Source organism: Heteronotia binoei, chromosome 1 (genome assembly GCF_032191835.1).
Source record: "Heteronotia binoei isolate CCM8104 ecotype False Entrance Well chromosome 1, APGP_CSIRO_Hbin_v1, whole genome shotgun sequence".
Taxonomy (NCBI): domain Eukaryota; kingdom Metazoa; phylum Chordata; class Lepidosauria; order Squamata; family Gekkonidae; genus Heteronotia; species Heteronotia binoei.
The window spans coordinates 279,627,013-279,652,739 of record NC_083223.1 but is presented as its reverse complement, the minus strand read 5'-3'; the positions used below and the strand labels follow the sequence as shown (position 1 = coordinate 279,652,739).

Here is a 25,727-nt window from a genome sequence, read left to right as displayed (position 1 = left end):
CTCCAGCAACAGGCACCCTGTGAGGTGGGTGGGGCTGAGAGAGTTCTGACAGAAGCTGCCCTTTCAAGGATAACTCCTGCAAGAGCCATGGCTAACCCAAAGCCATTCCAGCAGGTGCAGGTGGAGGAGCAGGGAATCAAATCCGGTTCTCCCAGATAAGAGTCGGCACACTTAACCACTAACCCCAAACTAGAATGGCTGGAACCTGGAGGCGGCTCATTACAAAAGGCCAAGAAGCGGCAAATCCCTGCCAGCAAACTTACTTCTGCCTCTTTGCCATCTGAGCTCGGACGTGGGCCTCCACCTTGGTCGGGTCCTGAACGGCCTCCGTTCCCAGAACGCGCATCAGGTTGGAGATCCGCACTGCAAGGGAGGGATGAGAACACTCAGAGCAGCCACTGGGGAGGGAGTGATATCTTGAGCCAAGAGGAAGAGCAAGGAATACGTTGTTTTAAATAAATAAAGCAAGCCCGGCTCTTTTGTGTCCCGCCTGCTGCAAAGCTCCTACCTTTTGGTTCTGGAGGGGGCATGAGGCCCAGCCTCACTTTCTCCTGGAGCTCCTTCTGGGCTTCCCGCCGGGTCTGACGCCGCAACTTCTTCTGCTCTTTTTTGGTGAGGTACACGCCCAAGGTCACTGGCGTGTCGCTGTCCACTGGAACAAGAAAAACAGGAACCACTCCCAGCGCCAACAGCCATCAAAGCGAGCCAAGATTTTGAGTCCCTGCACAGGGCCTTTTTTTGTAGCAGGAACTCCTTTGCTTATTAGGTCATATGGGGAGGAACGGTGGCTCAGTGGTAGAGCATCTGCTTGGTAAGCAGGAGGTCCCAGGTTCAATCCCCGGCATCTCCAACTAAAAAGGGTCCAGGCAAGTAGGCGTGAAAAACCTCAGCTTGAGACCCTGGAGAGCCACTGCCAGCCTGAGTAGACAAGACTGACTTTGATGGACCGAGGGTCTGATTCAGTAGAAGGCAGCTTCATATGTTCATAATCTTTGGGGAGGGACAGTGGCTCAGTGGTAGAGCATCTGCTTGATAAGCAGAAGGTCCCAGGTTCAATCCCCGGCATCTCCAACTAAAAAGGGTCCAGGCAAGTAGGCGTAGAAAACCTCAGCTTGAGACCCTGGAGAGCCACTGCTGGTCAGGGGAGAAACGGTGGCTCAGTGGTAGAGCATCTGCTTGGTAAGCAGAAGGTCCCAGGTTCCATCCCCGGCATCGCCAACTAAAAACGGTCCAGGCAAGTAGGTGTGAAAAGCCTCAGCTTGAGACCCTGGAGAGCCACTGCCAGTCTGAGTAGACAAGACCTACTTTGATGGACCAAGGGTCTGATGCAGTAGAAGGCAGCTTCATATGTTCATAATCTTTGGGGAAGACAGTGGCTCAGTGGTAGAGCATCTGCTTGATGAGCAGGAGGTCCCAGGTTCAATTCCCGGCATCTCCAACTGACTTTGATGGACCAAGGGTCTGATTTAGTATGCTGGGGAGGAATGGTGGGCTCAGTGGCAGAGCATCTGCTTGGTAAGTGGAAGGTCCCAGGTCCAATCCTCAGCATCTCCAACCAAAAAGGGTCCAGGCAAATTGGTGTGAAGAACCTCAGCTTGAGACCCTGGAGAGCCGCTGCCAGTCTGAGTAGACAAGACTGACTTTGATGGACCCAGGGTCTGATTCAGTAGCAGGCAGCTTCATATCTGTTCATATGTCACGCACCCCTGATGTAGCCAATCCTCCTGGAGCTTACAGCAGGCCCTGTACTAAGAGCGCTGTAAGCTCTGGGTGGATTGGCTACATCAGGGAGGTATGGCCTCATATGCAAAGGAGCTCCTGGTACAAAAAAAAGCCCTGTGTCCCACCTACATTTCCTGCTCAAAGAACATTTTGTTGGCCTCGCGGCAATTTAGTGCTGCAGCAGCAATCGTATAGTCAGACAGGACATCTAGTCCAACCCCCTGCACAATGCAGAAACTTCATGAATACCTCCCCCCCACACACACACACACACCCCAGTGAAAGGGCCACGAGAACTAAGCAACCCTTCCTGCTCTCCCTTCTCATGATCTGCCTAAGTTCACAGACTCAAAAGCAACCACACGAGGTCCTGGGGGGAATCGTTTTTAACACAGAGGAGAAAAATTTCCCTCTGTGTTTCAAACGCCGTGCCTGCTGAGATGGTCATTGAGAAATCACTTGAGGCCTGGGAGCGCCGTTCTTTGAAAAAAAAAATTTCTCCTTCTATGTTTAAAATGATGCATTAAGAGGATATCGGTCTGTGAGGGAAGCTCGGCTGTGGATCAAGATTCCAAAACTGGACCTTTTGGACCGATCACCAGTCAGCTGAATGGATATTTGTATCTCCGTGAGTAGCTCCAGCAGAGACTTCTCCATGTAGCTACCTACAGAATTTTGGAGAGCGGTTTTGACATACGGAAGTATGGACCCGGGAGTATGTTTGTATATTTTTGTTGTGTGCAATTTCTAATCGTACTACTGAAAGCTCATTGCTTACTGCGTATTTTGATATTGTATGAGAGGTGTCTGTTTGATATTATCGAAATCAACCAGAGACAGGGCCTTCTCAATCGTAGCCCCCTGCTGGTGGAACCAACTATCAGATGAAGTGAGGGCCTTGCGGAGCCTGGTGCAGTTCCGCAAGGCCTGCAAGACTGTCCTCTTCCGGCTGGCATACAATTGACTGGCACCAGTATTTAAGAGCTGTGGAAGAAGGCCGTCGCCATCAGAATAGCACCAATTTAATAGTCTGCTTTTCTGTTTTAATTGTTTTAACTGTTTTAATCAATGTTACTTATCACCGAATACATGTTTTAATACTTATTAACTTTACTGTTTCTGGGATTTTATGCTGTAAGCCGCCCAGAGCCTGCTTTGGCAGGGAGGGCGGGGTATAAATCAAATTAATAATAATTAATAATTATTATTATTATATACCTGTGTGGCCAAACTGTGGCTCAGGAGCCACATGTGGCTCTTTCACACACATTGTGTGGCTCTCAAAGCCCCCACTGCCCCATCGGCTGGCTTGGAGAAGGCACTTGTTTCTTGAGATAACTTCTCCAAGCCAGCCAGCAGTTTGCAGAATGCATTTAAAGTTGCTTTCTTCCAACCTCTCCCTCCCACCATTTGCTTTCCTTCCTTCCTTCCTTCCTTCCTTCCTTCCTTCCTTCCTTCCTTCCTTCCTTTCCTTCCTTCCTTCCTTCCTTCCTTCCTTCCTTCCTTCCTTCCTTCCTTTCCTTCCTTTCCTTCCTTCCTCCCTCCCTTGTCTTGTGGCTCTTACCTACCTATCTCCCTACCCTCCCTCCCTCCCTCCCACATCTTATGTCCATGTCTTGTGGCTCTCAAACGTCTGACATTTATTCTTTGTGGCTCTTGTGTTGAGCAAGTTTGGCCACTCCTGTTACATACTCTCACATGGTAAAGTATTAGTGAAGACTGTGATGTACTATTTCAATTTACTGGGGGTTCCCCTTTGCTTAAGTTCCCAGATTCAGCGCTGCTTGTTGACCTCAGCCTCAGTGTTTCCACTGTAGCATCTGGCTCCTCCAAGGAGACAATTCACAGGCCTGTGGCTTCCGGCTTTGGCAGAAATGAGCGCCATGGCAACAGAAAGCAAGTGGGTCACGGGGAGGGAACAGGGCTGGGCCTCTCAGTACTCTGCACTGCTCCACTGAACGCCCTACCCCATTACAGCCTCCTGGTGCCTCTCTCTGGGCACTCCTTGAAGCCCCCTGGACTGCCTGGGCGAGGAACCAAAGGGCGGAATCTTACCTGGAGGGTTTAACTGTGCTGGATGCTCCACCAGGTTGGTGATGCCAAAATAGTCCTCTCTTTTAAATGAATCTGCGCCTTTCCTAAAAAAAAGAGAGAGAACATGATGTCAGTGAAGTGGTAAAATGTGCGGACTTATCTTATTTGATTCCCCGCTCCTCCGCTGGACAGCGGCTGGAATGGCCTTGGGTCAGCCATTGCTCTTGCAGGAGTTGTCCTTGAAAGGGCAGCTTCTGGGGGAGCTCTCTCAGCCCCACCCACCTCACAGGGTGTATGTTGCGGGGGAGGGAGGGAAAGGAGATTATAAGCCACTCTGAGTCTCTGATTCAGAGAGAAAGGGTGGGGTATAAATCTGCAAGAACCGGGTTTGATTCCCCACTCCTCCACTTGCAGCTGCTGAAATGGCCTTGGGTCAGCCATAGCTCTCGCAGAGGTTGTCCTTGAAAGGGCAGCTTCTGGGAGAGCTCTCTCAGCCCTGGCTACCTCACAGGCTGTCTGTTGTGGGGGAAGAAAGGAAAGGAAAGCCCTTTCAAGGACAACCTCTGCCAGAGCTATGGCTGACCCAAGGCCATTCCAGCAGGTGCAAGTGGAGGAGTGGGGAATCAACCCCGGTTCTCCCAGATAAGAGTCCGCGCACTTAACCACTACACCAAACTGGCTCTCTATGGCTGACCCAAGGTCAACTAGCAGGTGCTAGGGGAGGAGTGGGGAATCAAACCCGGTTCTCCCAGAAAAGAGAGCTCTGGCTCACCCAAGGCCATTCCAGAAGCTGCAAGTGGAGGAGTGGGGAATCAAACCTGGTTCTCCCAGATAACAGTCCGCGCACTTAACCATTACACCAAACTGGCTCTCTATGGCTGACGCAAGGTCATTCTAGCAGGTGCTAGGGGAGGAGTGGGGAATCAACCCCAGTTCTCCCAGATAAGAGTCCGCGCACTTAACCACTACACCCAACTGGCTCTCTATTAGAGCTATGGCTGACCCCAGGCCATTCCAGCAGCTGCAAGTGGAGGAGTGGGGAATCAAACCCGGTTCTCCCAGAAAAGAGAGCTCTGGCTCACCCAAGGCCATTCCAGCAGCTGCAAGTGGAGGAGTGGGGAATCAAACCCGGTTCTCCCAGATAAGAGAGCTCTGGCTGACCCAAGGCCATTCCAGCAGCTGCAAGTGGAGGAGTGGGGAATCAAACCCGGTTCTCCCAGATAAGAGAGCTCTGGCTGACCCAAGGCCATTCCGGCAGCTGCAAGTGGAGGAGTGGGGAATCAAACCTGGTTCTCCCAGATAAGAGAGCTCTGGCTGACCCAAGGCCATTCCGGCAGCTGCAAGTGGAAGAGTGGGGAATCAAGCCCAGTTCTCCCAGATAAGAGAGCTCTGGCTGACCCAAGGCCATTCCAGCAGCTGCAAGTGGAAGAGTGGGGAATCAAGCCCAGTTCTCCCAGATAAGAGAGCTCTGGCTGACCCAAGGCCATTCCAGCAGCTGCAAGTGGAGGAGTGGGGAATCAAACCCGGTTCTCCCAGATAAGAGTCCGCGCACTTAACCACTACACCAAACTGGCTCTCTATGGCTGACCCAAGGTCATTCTAGTAGGTGCTAGGGGGGGAGTGGGGAATCAAACCCGGTTCTCCCAGATAAGAGAGCTCTGGCTGACCCAAGGCCATTCCAGCTGCTGCAAGTGGAGGAGTGGGGAATCAAACCTGGTTCTCCCAGATAAGAGAGCTCTGGCTGACCCAAGGCCTTTCCAGCAGCTGCAAGGGGAGGAGTGGGGAATCAAACCCGGTTCTCCCAGGTAAGAGAGCTGTGGCTGACCCAAGGCCTTTCCAGCAGCTGCAAGGGGAGGAGTGGGGAATCAAACCCGGTTCTCCCAGATAAGAGAGCTCTGGCTGACCCAAGGCCATTCCAGCAGCTGCAAGTGGAAGAGTGGGGAATCAAGCCCAGTTCTCCCAGATAAGAGAGCTCTGGCTGACCCAAGGCCATTCCAGCAGCTGCAAGTGGAAGAGTGGGGAATCAAGCCCAGTTCTCCCAGATAAGAGAGCTCTGGCTGACCCAAGGCCATTCCAGCAGCTGCAAGTGGAGGAGTGGGGAATCAAACCCGGTTCTCCCAGATAAGAGAGCTCTGGCAGACCCAAGGCCATTCCAGCAGCTGCAAGTGGAAGAGTGGGGAATCAAGCCCAGTTCTCCCAGATAAGAGCTCTGGCTGACCCAAGGCCATTCCAGCAGCTGCAAGTGGAAGAGTGGGGAATCAAGCCCAATTCTCCCAGATAAGAGAGCTCTGGCTGACCCAAGGCCATTCCAGCAGCTGCAAGTGGAGGAGTGGGGAATCAAACCCAGTTCTCCCAGATAAGAGAGCTCTGGCAGACCCAAGGCCATTCCAGCAGCTGCAAGTGGAAGAGTGGGGAATCAAGCCCAGTTCTCCCAGATAAGAGAGCTCTGGCTGACCCAAGGCCATTCCAGCAGCTGCAAGTGGAAGAGTGGGGAAGCAAGCCCAGTTCTCCCAGATAAGAGAGGTATGGCTGACCCAAGGCCGTTCCAGCAGCTGCAATTGGAGGAGTGGGGAATCAAACCCGGTTCTCCCAGATAAGAGAGCTCTGGCTGACCCAAGGCCATTCCAGCAGGTGCAAGTGGAGGAGTGGGGACTCAAACCCGGTTCTCCCAGATAAGAGAGCTCTGGCTGACCCAAGGCCATCCCAGCAGGTGCAAGTGGAGGAGTGGGGACTCAAACCCGGTTCTCCCAGATAAGAGAGCTCTGGCTGACCCAAGGCCATTCCAGCAGGTGCAAGTGGAGGAGTGGGGAATCAAGCCCGGTTCTCCCAGATAAGAGAGCTCTGGCTGACCCAAGGCCATTCCAGCAGGTGCAAGTGGAGGAGTGGGGAATCAAGCCCAGTTCTCCCAGATAAGAGAGCTATGGCTGACCCAAGGCCGTTCCAGCAGCTGCAATTGGAGGAGTGGGGAATCAAACCCGGTTCTCCCAGATAAGAGAGCTCTGGCTGACCCAAGGCCATTCCAGCAGGTGCAAGTGGAGGAGTGGGGACTCAAACCCGGTTCTCCCAGATAAGAGAGCTCTGGCTGACCCAAGGCCATCCCAGCAGGTGCAAGTGGAGGAGTGGGGACTCAAACCCGGTTCTCCCAGATAAGAGAGCTCTGGCTGACCCAAAGCCATTCCAGCAGGTGCAAGTGGAGGAGTGGGGAATCAAACCCGGTTCTCCCAGATAAGAGAGCTATGGCTGACCCAAGGCCATGCTAGCAGGTGCAAGTGGAGGAGTGGGGAATCAAACCCGATTCTCCCAGATAAGAGAGCTCTGGCTGACCCAAGGCCATTCCAGCAGCTGCAAGTGGAGGAGTGGGGAATCAAACCCAGTTCTCCCAGAGAAGAGTCCGCACACTTAACCACGACACCAAACTGGCTCTTCTGGAGAAGGAATATATTCAGAGGCTGATTCCCTCAAGGCATCTGAAGCACTGACGTGGTCCGGCCAGATTCAGAAGGAAGACTTCTCTCCATAACCCTTAAATCACACACACACACACACACACCCCGCAAATGCCTTGGGAAGGCAGCGAGAGACGTACACGTCCAGGCCGTTGGGCATGATGTAGGAGTCCCACCACTCCACCTCCGGGACGTCCCCCTCCTTCAGTTCCTTCTTGGGAGTGATGAGGGCCAGTTTGGTCGAGGTGTGAATCCCCGTCTTCTTGGCGGCTTGCGAGATCTCGGCCTGGAGTTTCTCCAGCTGGGCCTGGGGACAAGCAGCGGCGTTGGCAGAAATGAGGGCGAGAAGCCTGACCTCTTGTCAGAAGCAAACCGCCGGTTTGATATATACTGCTCATTGGTTCAGGATCCGGGAGACGCAGGCACAAACGCGCAGAACGCTGCTGCGCGGATGCCCACATCGTCGCCTGCACGGGCCCGGATCCATCCTGTGCTGTGTGAACTACTGAGTACCGAATCCGGTTCAAGGTGCTGGTATGTCCCTTTAAAGCCCTATACGGCCAGGGGGCAGAATACCTTCTCCCTGTATGAGCCGCGTAGATCTTTATGATCAGCGATGCAACTTTTAGTGATACGCAGCCTCAGAGACGTCCGACCTGCCTCAATGGCCCTGGCCCCCCTGCCTGGTGGAATGAGCTCCCCCTGGAGATCCAGGCCCTGTGGGACCTACTCGAATTCCACAGGGCCTGCGAAACGGAGCTCCTTTGCCAGGCTTTCGCCTGTTTGCCAGGCAGATAACATCGCTTGTTATTGGCCTCCCCCCTTTATTCCATTTCTACACTGCAGGACCCGCTGGACCTGGCCCACGCCTGTGAGTCGGAATCTGTCCTTTTGAGCTTCCAAAGTTTAGTCTGAAATTTTAGGTTTTATATAGTTTAATTTGGTTTTAGCTGCTGATTTTCTTCTCCTGTGTTGTAACCCGCCCTGAGCCCGTTCTACAGGAAAGGCGGGCTACAGATCAATTTAAATAAATAAATAAATGCCCCACCCCCTTTGTCATGGAGGCTCACGGGGGACCCAAAGCCGGTCAGGCTAGTCTACCTCAAAGGGTTGTTGTGAGGATAAAACAGAGGAGAATGCGGCCAATTGCTTTGGGGATCCATTGAGGAGAAAGGCCGGGTATGCTGGAAATAAATAAATACATTTGAGACAGGGGACTGCAAAGCAAGAATGCAAGACTACCTCACCAGAGGCAAGTGAGATCTGACCATAGAACCATAGAGTTGGAAGGGACCTCCAGGGTCATCTAGTCCAACCCCCTGCACAAGGCAGGAAACTCACAAAGACCTCCCCCTAAATTCACAGGATCCTCATTGCTGTCAGATGGCCATCTAGCCTCTGTTTAAAAACCCCCAAGGAAGGAGAGCCCACCAGCTACCGAGGAGGAAGCCTGTTCCACTGAGGAACCGCTCTTAACAGTCATAGAATCCTAGAGTTGGAAGGGACCTCCAGGGTCATCTAGTCCAACCCCCTGCACAAGGCAGGAAACTCACAAACACCTCCCCCTAAATTCACAGGATCCTCATTGCTGTCAGATGGCCATCTAGCCTCTGTTTAAAAACCTCCAAGGAAGAAGAGCCCACCACCTCCCGAGGAAGCCTGTTCCACTGAGGAACCGCTCTAACGGTCAGGAAGTTCTTCCTAATAGAATCCTAGAGTTGGAAGGGACCTCCAGGGTCATCTAGTCCAACCCCCTGCACAAGGCAGGAAACTCACAAACACCTCCCCCTAAATTCACAGGATCCTCATTGCTGTCAGATGGCCTTCTAGCCTCTGTTGAAAAACCTCCAAGGAAGGAGAGCCCACCACCTCCCGAGGAGGAAGCCTGTTCCACTGACAAACCGCTCTAACGGTCAGGAAGTTCTTCCTAATGTTCAGCCGGAAACTCTTTTGATTTAATTTCAACCCACTGGTTCTGGTCCGACCTTCCAGGACCACAGAAAACAATTCCACATCATCCTCTATAGGACAGCCCTTCAAGGCCTTGAAGATGGTGGTCCTATCACCTCTCAGCCGCCTCCTCTCCAAGCTAAACATCCCCAGCTCCTTCATAGAATCATAGAGTTGGAAGGGACCTCCACGGTCATCAAGTCCAACTCCCTGCACAATGCAGGAAACTCACAAACATCTCCCCCTAAGTTCACAGGATCCTCTTTGCTCTCAGATGAGCCATCTAGCCTTTGCTTAAAAACCTTAAAGGAAGGAGAGCCCACCACCTCCCAAGGAAGCCTGTGGAAACTTAGAATCATAGAATCCTAAAGCTGGAAAGGAACTCCAGGGTCATCTAGTCCAACCCCCTACATAATGCAGGAAACTCACAAACACCTCCCCCTAAATTCACAGGATCTTCATCGCTGTCAGATGGCCATCTAGCCTCTGTTGAAAAACCTCCAAGGAAGGAGAGCCCACCACCTCCCAAGGAGGAAGCCTGTTCCACTGAGGAACCACTCTAACAGTCACAGAATCCTAGAGCTGGAAGGGACCTCCAGGGTCATCTAGTCTAACCACCTGCACAATGCAGGAAACTCACAAACACCTCCCCCTAACTTCACAGGATTCTCATTGCTGTCAGATGGCCATCTAGCCTCTGCTTAAAAACCTCCAAGGAAGGAGAGCCCACCACCTCCCAGGGAGGAAGCCTGTTCCACTGAGGAACCGCTCTAACGGTCAGGAAGTTCTTCCTAATGTTGAGCCGGAAACTCTTTTGATTTAAATTTCAACCCACTGGTTCTGGTCCCACCTTCTGGGGCCACAGAAAACAATTCTGCACCCTCCTCTAGAGGACAGCCCTTCAAGGACTTCCAGATGGTGGTCCCAGGTTCTCAGACCAGACCCAGGTTCCCTTTCTGGAAGCAGACACGGGAACAGCCATTGCCTGTGGCTAGTCCGAAAACGCATCTGGCAACCACGAGAGGAAGCATTGTTTAAAACAAGAAGATGGCTGCCCCTTCCGAGAAGTTTTATGGGAGGCTTTGGGTTAAGGAGGGACACAGTCTGAAAAACCCTTCACGGGGATCCTCCAACCAGAGCTTCCCGCTCTCCTCCCCCTGCCCCCACCCCAGGGCAGGGGGGCTTTCCCGGAGCCATCTCCGCTGGCCTCCGAAATGCATTACCTTTGTCCGCAACCTCTGGGCAATTTTTTCAAACTTGCCCTTTTCGTGGAACTTGAAGGTCCGCTTTTGCCGCTGGGCGGGGGTGATGGAGACGCGGGGGTCGAAGTACGTGTTGGACTCCATGTCCTCCGAGGGCTTCTCTTTCAGCTGCTGCTTGAACTGCTCCCTTTTCACGGCCCGGATGTTCGCTTTGAGCGTCGGCATGCGGTGCGTCAACTCGATCTCCTTGCCTGTGGCGTCGACGGTGCGGCCCTGCTCATCCAGGATCAGGGGGGTGGGCTTGGTCTGGTCCTTGAGCTCCACTTTCCTGGGCCAAGACACCCCCAAGACAAACCCCCGTTTGTAAACTCACTGAAGACATTTTAAAAGCAGCAGTCGGGTCCCGGTTGCAGGCGCCTCGGACTGCTGCATCCCCTTATAACAAAGGCCATTTCTGTCTCCACCTCACTACCACCACCCCGCCCCCATTTAACAGCGGAAAGAGTACCTTGTAGCTCTCCAGCCCATCAGTCGAGGGCAGGCAGCTAATTTGGTTCTTCAGCCAAAGAGTAATCATAAGAACGTAAGAGAAGCCATGTTGGATCAGGCTAATGGCCCATCCAGCCCAACACTCTGTGTCTCATAAGAACGTAAGAGAAGCCATGTTGGATCAGGCCAATGGCCCATCCAGTCCAACACTCTGGGTCACAAAGCAGCCAAAACCCAGGGGCCACCAGGAGATCCACCAATGAGGCCAGGACACTAGAAGCCCTCCCACTGTATGCCCCCCCCCAAACACCAAGAATACAGAGCATCACTGCCCCAGACTTAAGAACATAAGAGAAGCAATGTTGGATCAGGTCAATGGCCCATCCAGCCCAACACTCTGTGTCTCATAAGAATGTAAGAGAAGCCATGTTGGATCAGGCCAATGGCCCATCCAGTCCAACACTCTGAGTCACATAAGAACATAAGAGAAGCCATGTTGGATCAGGCCAGTGGCCCATCTAGTCCAACACTCTGAGTCACATAAGAACATAAGAGAAGCCATGTTGGATCAGGCCAATGGCCTATCCAGTCCAACACTCTGTGTCTCATAAGAACATCAGAGAAGCCATGTTGGATCAGGCCAATGGCCCATCCAGTCCAACACTCTGGGTCACAAAGCGGCCAAAACCCAGGGGCCACCAGGAGATCCACCAATGAGGCCAGGACACTAGAAGCCCTCCCACTGTATGCCCCCCCCCAAACACCAAGAATACAGAGCATCACTGCCCCAGACTTAAGAACATAAGAGAAGCAATGTTGGATCAGGTCAATGGCCCATCCAGCCCAACACTCTGTGTCTCATAAGAACGTAAGAGAAGCCATGTTGGATCAGGCCAATGGCCCATCCAGTCCAACACTCTGTGTCACACAGAGGCCAAAAAACCCAGGTGCCATCAGGAGGTCCATCAGTGGGGCGAGGACACTAGAAGCCCTCCCACTGTTGCCCCCCCCAAACACCAAGAATACAGAGCACCACTGCCTCAGTACTGCCAACAATACGCTGTGGGTAATAGCCACTGATGGACCTCTGCTCCACATTTTTATCCAATCCCCTCTTGAAGCTGGCTATGCTTGTAGCCGCTTCCACCTCCTGTGGCAGTGAATTCAACATGTGAAATTCACTGCCGCAGGAAGTAGTGGCAGCTACAAACACAAACAGGGCTGGATAAACCTATGGAAAAGAGATCCATCACCAGCTATTAGCTGCCTCCAAGGTATAGACGGAACAGTCTGTCTAGGGCACCGAAGGATTCTTGGTGCTTGGGAGGGTTTCTAAAGTTACAGCCCTACTGGGAGGACCACCAGATGGGCAGTGTGTGACACAAAGCGGTGGACTGGAGGGGCCACTGGCCCGATCCAACATGGCTTCTCTTATGTTCTTAAGCTCAACTCAGCCAGCAATTTCTTTCCATTTGGTCTGACCCAGCAGGGCTCTTCTGAGGTTCCTAGCAGGGGAAGGCCTTGGCCTCTCTGCCCTGTTGCTGGCCCTCCAGAGGAACTGGTTGGCCACTGTGTGAAACAGGAGGCTGCACTAGATGGACCCTCTGTGGTCTGACCCAGCAGGACTCTTCTGATGTTCTTCTCAGGGGAAGGCCTCAGCCTCTCTGCCCTGTTGTTGGCCCTCCAGAGGAACTGGTTGGCCACTGTGTGAAACAGGAGGCTGGACTAGATGGACCCTCCCTGGTCTGACCCAGCAGGGCTCTTCTGATGCTCTTCTCAGGGGAAGGCCTCAGCCTCTCTGTCCTGCTGTTGGCCCTCCACGATACCACATTTAGACCCGCAATAGCCATTTCTGACCGACGGAGCTCTGTGGAGTTCCATCCCCTAGCACGGGCAACGGGACGCGCTCAGCAGCTCCCTCCTACTCACGGTGGAGCGATGCCCATGGCGTGTAGGTTGGCCAAGCCCACCATGTTGGCGTTGCCAATGAGGCCGGGTTTCAAGGCCAGCTGGGCCTGGATCCGAGCCTGCAGTTCCGCAGCTTTCCGGGCTTTCTCGATGGCGTCATTCATGAAGGTGGCCGCCTGTGAGGGCTGGATGGTGTTGCCGATGGGGAGGCGCTCCGGTTGGGCCGCTGCTGGTGCTTTCGGCTGTGGGAAGAAGAGGTGACAAGGTCATCTGCCAGCAGGCTCTAAAGGCCTCTGGGGAGGTTCAGCTGCCTCCCAGGGCAGGATACAGGAGAAGAAGAGATTGGATTTTATACCCCGTCCTTCACTCGGAGTCAGTCAATCAAAAATTTATTGTGTATAGCCATTGGCCATTACAAAACACAACCCGAACAACGAAGTTTCCAATTAACGCCTTTAAAAGTTCCCCAGAAAGGCCAACCACAAGAAATTACAGCATTTGCTATTACTCTTGCTCTTATCTGTTGTGGGGGGGAGAAGATATAGGAGATGGTGAGAGCCCTCTCAGCCCCACCCACCTCACAGGGTTTCTGTTGTGGGGGGAGAAGATATAGGAGATGGTGAGAGCCCTCTCAGCCCCACCCACCTCACAGGGTGTCTGTTGTGGGGGAAGAAGATATAGGAGATGGTGAGAGCCCTCTCAGCCCCGCCCACCTCACGGGATGTCTGTTGTGGGGGGAGAATATATCGGAGATTGTGAGAGCCCTCTCAGCCCCGCCCACCTCACAGAGTGTCTGTTGTGGGGGGAGAAGATATAGGAGATTGTGAGAGCCCTCTCAGCCCCACCCACCTCACGGGATGTCTGTTGTGGGGGGAGAAGATATCGGAGATTGTGAGAGCCCACTCAGCCCCGCCTACCTCACAGGCTGTCTGTTGTGGGGGGAGAAGATATAGGAGATTGTGAGAGCCCTCTCAGCCCCGCCTACCTCACAGGCTGTCTGTTGTGGGGGGAGAAGATATAGGAGACTGTGAGAGCCCTCTCAGCCCCACCACCTCACAGGGTGTCTGTTGTGGGGGGAGAAGATATAGGAGATTGTGAGAGCCCTCTCAGCCCCACCCACCTCACAGGGTGTCTGTTGTGGGGGGAGAAGATATAAGAGATTGTGAGAGCCCTCTCAGCCCCACCCACCTCACAGGGTGTCTGTTGTGGGGGAAGAACATATAGGAGATTGTGAGAGCCCTCTCAGCCCCACCACCTCACAGGGTGTCTGTTGTGGGGGGAGAAGATATAAGAGATTGTGAGAGCCCTCTTAGCCCCACCAACCTCACAGGGTGTCTGTTGTGGAGGGAGAAGATATAGGAGATTGTGAGAGCCCTCTTAGCCCCACCCACCTCACAGGGTGTCTGTTGTGGGGGAAGAACATATAGGAGATTGTGAGAGCCCTCTCAGCCCCACCCACCTCACAGGGTGTCTGTTGTGGGGGGGAGAAGATATAAGAGATTGTGAGAGCCCTCTCAGCCCCACCCACCTCACAGGGTTTCTGTTGTGGGGGGAGAAGATATAGGAGATTGTGAGAGCCCTCTCAGCCCCACCCACCTCACAGGGTGTCTGTTGTGGGGGGAGAAGATATAGGAGATTGTGAGAGCCCTCTCAGCCCCACCCACCTCACAGGGTGTCTGTTGTGGGGGGAGAAGATATAAGAGATTGTGAGAGCCCTCTCAGCCTCATCCACCACACAGGGTGTCTGTTGTGGGGGGAGAAGATATAGGAGATTGTGAGAGCCCTCTCAGCCCCACCCACCTCACAGGGTGTCTGTTGTGGGGGGAGAAGATATAGGAGATTGTGAGTGCCCTCTCAGCCCCACCCACCTCACAGGGTGTCTGTTGTGGGGGGAGAAGATATAGGAGATTGTGAGAGCCCTCTCAGCCCCACCCACCTCACAGGGTGTCCGTTGTGGGGGGAGAAGATATAGGAGATTGTGAGAGCCCTCTCAGCCCCACCCACCTCACAGGGTGTCTGTTGTGGGGGGAGAAGATATAGGAGATTGTGAGAGCCCTCTCAGCCCCACCCACCTCACAGGGTGTCTGTTGTGGGGGGAGAAGATATAAGAGATTGTGAGAGCCCTCTCAGCCCCACCCACCTCACAGGGTGTCTGTTGTGGGGGGAGAAGATATAAGAGATTGTGAGAGCCCTCTCAGCCCCACCCACCTCACAGGGTGTCTGTTGTGGGGGAAGAACATATAGGAGATTGTGAGAGCCCTCTCAGCCCCACCACCTCACAGGGTGTCTGTTGTGGGGGGAGAAGATATAAGAGATTGTGAGAGCCCTCTTAGCCCCACCAACCTCACAGGGTGTCTGTTGTGGGGGGAGAAGATATAAGAGATTGTGAGAGCCCTCTTAGCCCCACCCACCTCACAGGGTGTCTGTTGTGGGGGAAGAACATATAGGAGATTGTGAGAGCCCTCTCAGCCCCACCCACCTCACAGGGTGTCTGTTGTGGGGGGGAGAAGATATAAGAGATTGTGAGAGCCCTCTCAGCCCCACCCACCTCACAGGGTGTCTGTTGTGGGGGAAGAACATATAGGAGATTGTGAGAGCCCTCTCAGCCCCACCACCTCACAGGGTGTCTGTTGTGGGGGGAGAAGATATAGGAGATTGTGAGAGCCCTCTCAGCCCCACCCACCTCACAGGGTGTCTGTTGTGGGGGGAGAAGATATAAGAGATTGTGAGAGCCCTCTCAGCCCCACCCACCTCACAGGGTGTCTGTTGTGGGGGAAGAACATATAGGAGATTGTGAGAGCCCTCTCAGCCCCACCACCTCACAGGGTGTCTGTTGTGGGGGGAGAAGATATAAGAGATTGTGAGAGCCCTCTTAGCCCCACCAACCTCACAGGGTGTCTGTTGTGGGGGGAGAAGATATAGGAGATTGTGAGAGCCCTCTCAGCCCCACCCACCTCTCAGGGTATCTGTTGTGGGGGGAGAAGATATAGGAGATTGTGAGAGCCCTCTCAGCCCCACCCACCTCACAGGGTGTCTGTTGTGGGGGGAGAAGATATAGGAGATTGTGAGAGCCCTCTCAGCCCCACCCACCTCACAGGGTGTCTGTTGTGGGGGGAGAAGATATAGGAGATTGTGAGAGCCCTCTCAGCCCCACCCACCTCACAGGGTGTCTGTTGTGGGGGGAGAAGTTATAGAGATTGTGAGAGCCCTCTCAGCCCCACCCACCTCACAGGGTGTCTGTTGTGGGGGGAGAAGATATAAGAGATTGTGAGAGCCCTCTCAGCCCCACCCACCTCACAGGGTGTCTGTTGTGGGTGGAGAAGTTATAGAGATTGTGGGAGCCCTCTCAGCCCCACCACCTCACAGGGTGTCTGTTGTGGGGGGAGAAGATATAAGAGATTGTGAGAGCCCTCTCAGCCGCACCCACCTCACAGGGTGTCTGTTGTGGGGGAAGAACATATAGGAGATTGTGAGAGCCCTCTCAGCCCCACCACCTCACAGGGTGTCTGTTGTGGGGGGAGAAGATATAAGAGATTGTGAGAGCCCTCTCAGCCCCACCCACCTCACAGGGTGTCTGTTGTGGGGGGAGAAGATATAAGAGATTGTGAGAGCCCTCTCAGCCCCACCCACCTCACAGGGTGTCTGTTGTGGGGGGAGAAGATATAGGAGATTGTGAGAGCCCTCTCAGCCCCACCCACCTCACAGGGTGTCTGTTGTGGGGGGAGAAGATATAGAGATTGTGAGAGCCCTCTCAGCCCCACCCACCTCTCAGGGTATCTGTTGTGGGGGGAGAAGATATAGGAGATTGTGAGAGCCCTCTCAGCCCCACCCACCTCACACGGTGTCCGTTGTGGGGGTAGAAGATATAGGAGATTGTGAGAGCCCTCTCAGCCCCACCCACCTCACAGGGTGTCCGTTGTGGGGGGAGAAGATACAGGAGATTGTGAGAGCCCTCTCAGCCCCACCCACCTCACAGGGTGTCTGTTGTGGGGGGAGAAGATACAGGAGATTGTGAGAGCCCTCTCAGCCCCACCCACCTCACAGGGGGTCTGTTTTGGGGGAAGAAGATATAGGAGATTGTGAGAGCCCTCTCAGCCCCACCCACCTCACAGGGTGTCCGTTGTGGGGGGAGAAGATACAGGGGATCGCAAGCCGCTCTGGGTCTGATTCAGAGAGAAGGGCAGGGCATAAATCCGCAATCTTCTCCTTCTTCAATTTATACTGATATACATTTGTAATGGTAATTACTTAGCGTGCCTCTTTGGCTTTCTCCTCTACACAGTTAATTACGCTAAGTTCCCCTGTGTCCTTTTCTACCAAAGACGATGGCAGGGCAGTGCAGAGCAGGGCCCGGGGGGCTCCGGAGGTCATACCTGAGGTGCAGGAGGACTGATGAAGCTCAGCTGTTTCTTCCTCTCCTCGATCTGCCGCGTCGCCGCTTCCATCATTTGCTTGATCTGCAGGGATTGCCCCAAAAAGTTAAATGCTTTTGGATTCTCTGCCCCAGCAAACAACATTTTTTCCTTCACCACAGACTAAGCTTTGACACAGAAAAGATAGACACCCCCCCGCCCCCCAAAAAGTAAGTTTCCTCGTCTCAAGTCTCAACCCCTTGGTCAACCTAGATCAGCCTCGTTTGGGGAGGGACGGTGGCTCAGTGGTAGAGCACCTGCTTGGTGAGGAGAAGGCCCCAGGTTCGCTCCCCGAAATCTCCATCTAAAAAGGGTCCAGGCAAGGAGGCATGAAAAACCTCCGCTTGAGACCCTGGAGAGCCGCTGCCAGTCTGAGTAGGCAAGACTGACTTTGATGGACCGAAGGTCTGATTCAATATAAGGCAGCTTCATATATGTTCATAATCTTTGTGGAGGGACAGTGGCTCAGTAGTAGAGTATCTTCTTGGTAAGCAGAAGGTCCCAGATTCAATCCCCGGCATCTCCAACTAGAAAGGGTCCAGGCAAGTAGGTGTGAAAAACCTCAGCTTGAGACCCTGGAGAGCCGCTGCCAGTTAGGGGAGGGACGGTGGCTCAGTGATTGAGCATCTGTTTGGGAAGCAGCAGGTCCCAGGTTCAATCCCCGGCATCTCCAGCTAAAAACGGACCAAGTGAGTAGGCATGAAAAGCCTCAGCTTGAGACCCTGGAGAGCCGCTGCCAGCCTGAGTAGACAAGACTGACTTTGATGGACCGAAGGTCTGATTCAATATAAGGCAGCTTCATATGTTCATGATCTTTGGGGAGGGACAGTGGCTCAGTAGTAGAGCATCTGCTTGGTAAGCAGGAAGTCCCAGGTTCAATCTCTGGCATCTCCAACTAGAAAGGGTCCAGGCAAGCAGGCATGAAAAGCCTCAGCTTGAGACTCTGGAGAGCCACTGCCAGTTAAGGGAGGGATGGTGGCTCAGTGGTTGAGCATCTGCTTGGTAAGCAGAAGGTCCCAGGTTCAATCCCCAGCATCTCCAACTAGAAAGGGTCCAGGCTCTCTCTCGGCTTGGCTTCGCGAACGAAGATTTAAGAAGGGTGCAATAGTCCACGTCTGCTGCAGGCTCGCTGGGGCTGACAAGACCAATGCGGGACAGGCAGGTCCGGCCACAGTGGCTGCAGGGAAAAGTCTGATTTAGGGTTAGTGCTGTAGCAGTGCGATTCTTCCTCAATCTCCTTTTGTCCTCAAGACCAGCTATGCGTGCGTTCTCAAAAGAAGAGACAGCCTGGTGGATGGTGTGCCTCCATGCTTTGCGATCTGAGGCTAGGTCAGACCACTGGTGATGGTTGATGCGACAGGTGCCAAGGGATTTCCTCAAGGAGTCCTTGTACCTCTTCTTTGGTGCCCCTCTATTTCGATGGCCGGTGGAGAGTTCGCCATACAGGGCAATCTTGGGAAGGCGGTGGTTTTCCATCCTAGAAATATGCCCTGCCCAGCGCAGCTGCGTCTTCATATCCACAAGGGTCCAGGCAGATAGGCGTGAAAAGCCTCAGCTTGAGACTCTGGAGAGCTGCTGCCAGTCTGAGTAGACAAGACTGACTTTGATGGACCCAGGGTCCAATTCAGTAGAAGGCAGCTTCATATGTCAATTATAAGTTCATATGTGACATCCGCTGGATCAATTAAAAGCCTGGCGGAAGAGCTCCGCCTTGCAGGCCCTGCGAAACCTTGATCAGTCCCACAGGGCCCGGATCTCCAGTGGGAGCTCATTTCACCAGGTAGGGGCCCAGACCGAAAAGGCCCTGGCCCTCATTAAAGCCAGCTGGGTGTCCTTAGGACCAGGGACTATGAGAAGCTTCTAAGGAGCCTCACTGGGGCCAAATCTGCATGGCTCAGGCTAGCCCCATCTTGTCCTAGGAAGGGTGGCCCCTGGTTAGTACCAGAGTGAAAGATCAGCAAGAATGTCCAGAGTTGCTCCACAAAAGTATGCAATGGCAAACCACCCGTCAGGTCTTGAAAACCCTACAGGGTCGATGTTAAGTCGGCTGCAACGTGATGGCGTTTTCGACCACCACCGTTCTTTTTGGTAAGCAGGAATACGCTAGAAGAACAGATGAGAATAGCCGCAGCTATGTTAGGGGGAGGGACATATGAATAGCCTCAGCTTGAGACCCTGGAGAGCCGCTGCCAGCCTGAGTAGACAAGACTGACTTTGATGGACCGAAGGTCTGATTCAATATAAGGCAGCTTCATATGTTCATGATCTTTGGGGAGGGACAGTGGCTCAGTGGTAGAGCATATGTTCGGTAAGCAGAAGGTCCCAGGTTCAGTCCCCGGCATCTCCAACTAAAAAGGGTCCAGGCAAATAGGCGTGAAAAACCTCAGCTTGAGACCCTGGAGAGCCGCTGCCAGTTAGGGGAGGGACGGTGGCTCAGTGGTAGAGCATCTGCTTGGGAAGCAGAAGGCCCCAGATTCAATCCCTGGCATCTCCAACTCAAAAGGGTCCAGGTAAGTAGGCGTGAAAAACCTCAGCTTGAGACCCTGGAGAGCCGCTGCCAGTTAGGGGAGGGACGGTGGCTCAGTGGCAGAGCATCTACTTGCTAGGCAGAAGGTCCCAGGTTCAATCCCCGGCATCTCCAACTAAGAAGGGTGCAGGCAAATAGGCGTGAAAACCTCATCTTGAGACCCAGGAGAGCCGCTGTCAGTCTGAGTAAAGACTGACTTTGATGGACCGAGAGTCTGATTCAGTATAAGGCAGCTTCATGTATTCATGTGTTCATGTGTTAAGATTCTCCTTAATGGGGAAGGAGTGAAGAACACACTGGGTGCGTTCATGCTACACTAAATAATGCATTTTGCAATTTGATTTTTACTGTGTAAGAATACCAAAAATAAGCATATAAGAGAAGCCATGTTGGATCAGGCCAGTGGCCCCTCCAGTCCAACACTCTGAGTCACATAAGAACATAAGAGAAGCCATGTTGGATCAGGCCAGTGGTCCATTCAGTCCAACCCACTGTATCACAGAAGAACATAAGAGAAGCCCTGTTGGATCAGGCCAATGGCCCATCCAGTCCAACACTCTGTGTCACACAGTGGCCAAAAACCATCCAGGTGCCATCAGGAGGTCCACCAGTGGGGCCAGGGCACTAGAAGCCCTCCCACCGTTGCCCCTTCAAGCACCAAGAATACAGAGCATCACCTGCCCCAGACAGATACGCTGTAGCTTATAGCCACTGATGGATCTCTGCTCCAGATGTTTATCCAATCCCCTCTTGAAGCTGGCTATGCTTGTAGCCGCCGCCACCTCCTGGGGCAATGAATTCCATGTGTTAATCACCCTTTGGGTGAAGAAGGACTTCCTTTTATCCAGTTGCAAAATGCATTATTTAGCGTGGTGTGAACGTACCCACTGCTTGCACTTAAAATACAGGTGAACAAACCAGAAGCGAACTGCTATGGTCTTGTTTGAGTTGCAAACTGCTGCCGGCAGGTTCTGGAGCAGGGGCATACAAATCTTCTACAGAAACAAATGAAATGCTCTCCCATACACTGCCTCCCAACAGAAGTGTCTATTTTGCAGTTACTTATTCGAATAAAACTGCTTTTGGGGTAAACAGCAAGAGTCCCGAGAACCTGGTCTGCACAGACCGAAACCTCCCATCTGCAAGGCGCTGAGTGCCCTGCTTAGATCTCCGGGCTTCCCCCATCCAGACGGGCAGGGCCCCCGCTCAGACAGACTCACCTGCAGTTTAGTTAGCATCCCCGGACTTTCAGTTGGCGGGCCGGGAATGACCTCGGGCTCTTCTTCCACTTCTTCAAAGCGTGGGATGCGACGTTTCTTGACGCCGGAGGATTCTTTCGAAATTTCAGAGTCATCGCCAAATACATCCTAGGAAAATGGAAAGGGGAAATCCTTGGTTGATGACTGTTAGGAGAGCTAAGCACGTACGTCAAGGGTGCCAAACTATCAAAGATTTCAGGTTTTCACGGCTGGTAACATCATTAGGGTTTGTAGAATCTTTCGGGCTCAAGTGCCGTGTTCTACTGGAGAAAGTTTTCCTTCCAGACATTTCGTTCTCAGCTGCGGAGAACATCCTCAGTGGCGTTGCAGCCGGAGCAGGCGCTCTGGACACTTAATGCACAGCAGCCAAGAAGGTCTGAGCGCCTGCTCCGGCTGCAATGCCACTGAGGATGTTCTCCGCAGCTGAGAACGAAATGTCTGGAAGGAAAACTTTCTCCAGTAGAACACGGCACTTGATCCCGAAAGAGTCTACAAACCCCAATGGTGCCAAACTAATTTGTTATGAGGGCCAGATCTGACATAAATGAGACCTTGGAAAGCCGGGTCACACATTTTATGCGTGTCATAAAATGTAATGGCAGTTAGCAGAGTTATAAGCTTAATAAAGGACACAATCACAACTCTCGCGATTTTTGAAAAACTTAAAATAACATATGATTAAAACATTAGCACTTGTTGATCTTAAAGGTGCTTTCTTTGTATGACTCGGTCCATCGAAGTCAGTCTTGTCTACTCAGACTGGCAGTGGCTCTCCAGGGTCTCAAGCTGAGGTTTTTCACACCTATTTGCCTGGACCCTTTTAGTTGGAGATGCCGGGGATTGAACCTGGGACCTTCTGCTTACCAAGCAGATGCTCTACCACTAAGCCACCACCCCTCCCCTAACTGGCAGCGGCTCTCCTGGGTCTCAAGCTGAGGTTTTTCACACCTATTTGCCTGGACCCTTCTTAGTTGGAGATGCCGGGGATTGAACCTGGGACCTCCTGCTTACCAAGCAGATGCTCTACCACTAAGCCACCATCCCTCCCCTAACTGGCAGCGGCTCTCCTGGGTCTCAAGATGAGGTTTTTCACGCCTATTTGCCTGCACCCTTTTTAGTTGGAGATGCCGGGGATTGAACCTGGGACCTCCTGCTTACCAAGCAGATGCTCTACCACTGAGCCACTGTCCCTCCCCTAACTGGCAGCGGCTCTCCTGGGACTCAGGCCGAAACCTGCACCTCCGCCCCCCCTCAATGTTTTAATTTAGAGCACGCGGCCCGATGACGTCACCGGAAGTCCATAGGCAAGCTTTCCTTTGGAGAATAAAGCCTTTTCTCTTGAGTGTTTAGACATTTGAGTATTAAGCCCCGCCTGGAAGAAGAACGCACGGTTCAAAGACATCACCGCATCTGGAACCTCCACATATCTGAAAATCTTGGAAGCAAAGGGGCCAAAAAAGCAACCCCAGAGCTCAGCTCACCTTCAACTCCCTTTTCCGATTCCGGTCACTGTTGGACTTGGAGTGGCGGGAGCTTCGGCCTTCCTCGACGGCTTCGAAGAGCTTGTCGACAAACCGCAAGGTGGAGTCATCTAGGAAGGGCTTGAGGTGATCTGAGGAGAGGAGAAGGGAGGTTCAGAGACCACAGCAAAAGCAGACGCGACCCCCAGAAAGGAACCGACCGTTCTCCCTGCCGCATGGTCTCCTAACAGACGGCCAGGGCCCTCTGTCCTGCTGGGAAGAAAGCACCACTTTAAGAGTCCTTTTAACAAAACCTGAAGCGCCACATGCCCTTTCCCGCCAACCTCCAAATCATCAGCCACGAGAAAAGATTGCAGCGGAGCAGGCAAGAAGCTGCTTTCCAGGCTGCTCCAGCCTCCTGGCCCTTTCGAAGAATTTTCATTCCCACACTTTTTTTTTTCTAAAACCCTTCAGCGGCATCCAAGTTTGCCCTGTCTGCCAAAGAAGAAGAAAGGAAGAAAAAAGGAGAAGAAGAAAAAGAAGAAAGACGGCAGATTTATACCCCGCCCTTCTCTCTGAAGCAGACTCAGAGCGGCTTACAATCTCCTTTCCCTTCCTCCCCCCACAACAGACACCCGGTGAGGTGGGCGGGGCCGAGAGAGGTCTCCCAGAAGCTGCCCTTTCAAGGACAGAGTCTCAGAGCGGCCTACAATCTCCGTTCTCTTCCTCCCCCACAACAGACACCCTGTGAGGTGGGCGGGGCTGAGAGAGGTCTCCCAGAAGCTGCCCTTTCAAGGACAGGCTCAGAGCAGCCTATAATCTCCATTCTCTTCCTCCCCAACAGACACCCTGTGAGGCAGGTGAGGCTGAGAGAGCTCTCCCAGAAGCTGCCTTTTTAAGGACAGAGTCTCAGAGCGGCCTACAATCTCCTTTCCCTTCCACCCCCACAACAGACACCCTGTGAGGTGGGTGGGGCTGAGAGAGCTCTCCCAGAAGCTGCCTTTGCAAGGACAGGCTCAGAGCGGCCTACAATCTCCATTCTCTTCCGCCCCCACAACAAACACCCTATGAGGCAGGTGAGGCTGAGACAGCTCTCCCAGAAGCTGCCCTCTCAAGGACAGGCTCAGAGCAGCCTATAATCTCCATTCTCTTCCTCCCCAACAGACACCCTGTGAGGCAGCTGAGGCTGAGAGAGCTCTCCCAGAAGCTGCCTTTTTAAGGACAGACTCAGAGCGGCCTACAATCTCCGTTCTCTTCCTCCCCCACAACAGACACCCTGTGAGGTGGATGGGGCTGAGAGAGCTCTCCCAGAAGCTGCCCTTTCAAGGACAGGCTCAGAGCGGCCTACAATCTCCGTTCTCTTCCTCCCCCACAACAGACACCCTGTGAGGCGGGTGAGGCTGAGACAGCTCTCCCAGAAGCTGCCCTCTCAAGCACAGGCTCAGAACAGCCTATAATCTCCATTCTCTTCCTCCCCAACAGACACCCTGTGAGGCAGGTGAGGCTGAGAGAGCTCTCCCAGAAGCTGCCTTTTTAAGGACAGGCTCAGAATGGCCTACAATCTCCGTTCTCTTCTTCCCCCACAACAGACACCCTGTGAGGTGGGTGGGGCTGAGAGAGCTCTCCCAGAAGCTGCCCTTTCAAGGACAGGCTCAGAGCAGCCTATAATCTCCATTCTCTTCCTCCCCAACAACAGACAACCCTGTGAGGTGGGTGGGGCTGAGAGAGCTCTCCAAGAAGCTGCCCTTTCAAGGACAACTCCTTCGAGAGCTCTGGCTGACCCAAGGCCATTCCAGCAGGTGCAAGTGGAGGCGTGGGGAATCAAACCCGGTTCTCCCAGATAAGAGTCGGTGCACTTCACCACTACCCCAAACAGAGCAATTTCTCCTGGTGCGCGAAGCCGGGCAAGCCGTCCGCTTGCGGAGAGGGCGGGATAAAAGTCTGATGTAAGAAGGAAGGAGGGAAGGAGGGAAGGAGGGAAGGAGGGAAGGAAGGAAGGAAGGAAGGAAGGAAGGAAGGATGAAGGAAGGAAGGAAGGAAGGAAGGAAGGAAGGAAGGAAGGAAGGAAGGAAGGAAGGAAGGGAGGGAGGGAGGGAGGGAGGGAGGGAGGGAGGGAGGGAGGGAGGCCTTCACGGGGGCCATCTGAGGCTCCAGAATTCCAAGAATTCTGCTTAGAACCAGAAACTCTCCTGGGTCCATCTCGCCAGCAGTCTTCAATCCTTCCTCAATCCATGGTCAGCTTTGGAATTCTGAGAACAGTGAGTGCCACAGCAAAACAGCTACCAGGGCTGCCGAGTCCAACGGTCAAAGCACTGGAAAGGTGTACGAAACATGAGGAGGTTTCAAGTCCCGCGTCCTCCTGCCGAAAGAGGCAGATGTTCGAGAACAGCGCTTCCCTTCCTGGATTCTTCCAAAATACCTCCTGCTCCGGCGCAGTGGAAGAAAACCAGGATAAGCTGTTTGTCTTTGCAAAGGTGTAAGCCAGGGGTGGCAAACGGTGGCTCTCCAGATGTTTTTTTTTTGGCCTACAACTCTCAGCAGCCCCAGCCATTGGCCACGCTGGCTGGGGCTGATGGGAGCTGTAGGCAAAAAAAACATCTGGTGAGCTACCGTTCGCCACCCCTGGTGTAAGCAGGCTCCAGAAAGAAGTGCAACAGTGGGGGCGATCACACAAGGGATTTGGCCGACCTAGCCACGCCTCACCCCCAGACTAAACAAACACCCTCACTTGTGCATATGTGGTTCTCAAGCCGCATTCGTCCTCGCCCCATCCTCAGATGCCTCCCAGCTGGATTAAATAGCTATTGGGATCTTTCGGCAGCTTCCCCTGAGTCGCATCTAGGTCGGATTTCCTCTGGCCATCTAACGGCCCCCGGTGCGGCTCACAGATAAAAGAGTAGCATAATCGAGCCAATCCATTTCCGGTGTGTCCCATTCCCGCCACACCCCCCCCAACCCAGCTCTGAGGAGTGCTCATGTGCTTCTCTGCTCGAGTGTGAAAAACAACCACCCTTTCCACTGAGGGTCCAGGGTTCATAGAATCACAAAGTCGGACGGTTTCAAGGCAAGCGTCCTCCTCCTGCCCCAGGGTCACCTAGTCCGACTGCCTGCACAATGCAGGAAATTCACAAACACCTCCCTCTAAATTCACAGGATCCTCATTGCTGTCAGATGGCCATCTAGCCTCTGTTGAAAAACCTCCAAGGAAGGAGAGTCCACCACCTCACAAGGAGGAAGCCTGTTCCACTGAGGAACTGCTCTAACTGTCCGGAAGTTCTTCTGCTCTAACTGTCAGGAAGTTCTTCTGCTCTGTCAGGA

General features: G+C 53.3%; 1 protein-coding gene across 1 annotated transcript in view; it reads right to left on the bottom strand.

Annotated features, from left to right (window-relative positions):
• PRPF3 (pre-mRNA processing factor 3) overlaps nucleotides 1-25,727 on the bottom strand; it is a 53,412-nt gene that overhangs the window by 9,837 nt on the left and 17,848 nt on the right. Inside the window, exons 3-11 of the mRNA XM_060256244.1 lie at nucleotides 22,431-22,561; nucleotides 20,911-21,057; nucleotides 17,125-17,208; nucleotides 12,773-12,993; nucleotides 10,376-10,682; nucleotides 7,343-7,509; nucleotides 3,778-3,860; nucleotides 509-652; nucleotides 264-363 (exon numbers count right to left, since the gene is read on the bottom strand). Coding sequence (XP_060112227.1) covers nucleotides 264-363; nucleotides 509-652; nucleotides 3,778-3,860; nucleotides 7,343-7,509; nucleotides 10,376-10,682; nucleotides 12,773-12,993; nucleotides 17,125-17,208; nucleotides 20,911-21,057; nucleotides 22,431-22,561 — 1,384 coding nt within the window. The remainder of the gene's footprint in view (nucleotides 1-263; nucleotides 364-508; nucleotides 653-3,777; nucleotides 3,861-7,342; nucleotides 7,510-10,375; nucleotides 10,683-12,772; nucleotides 12,994-17,124; nucleotides 17,209-20,910; nucleotides 21,058-22,430; nucleotides 22,562-25,727) is intronic.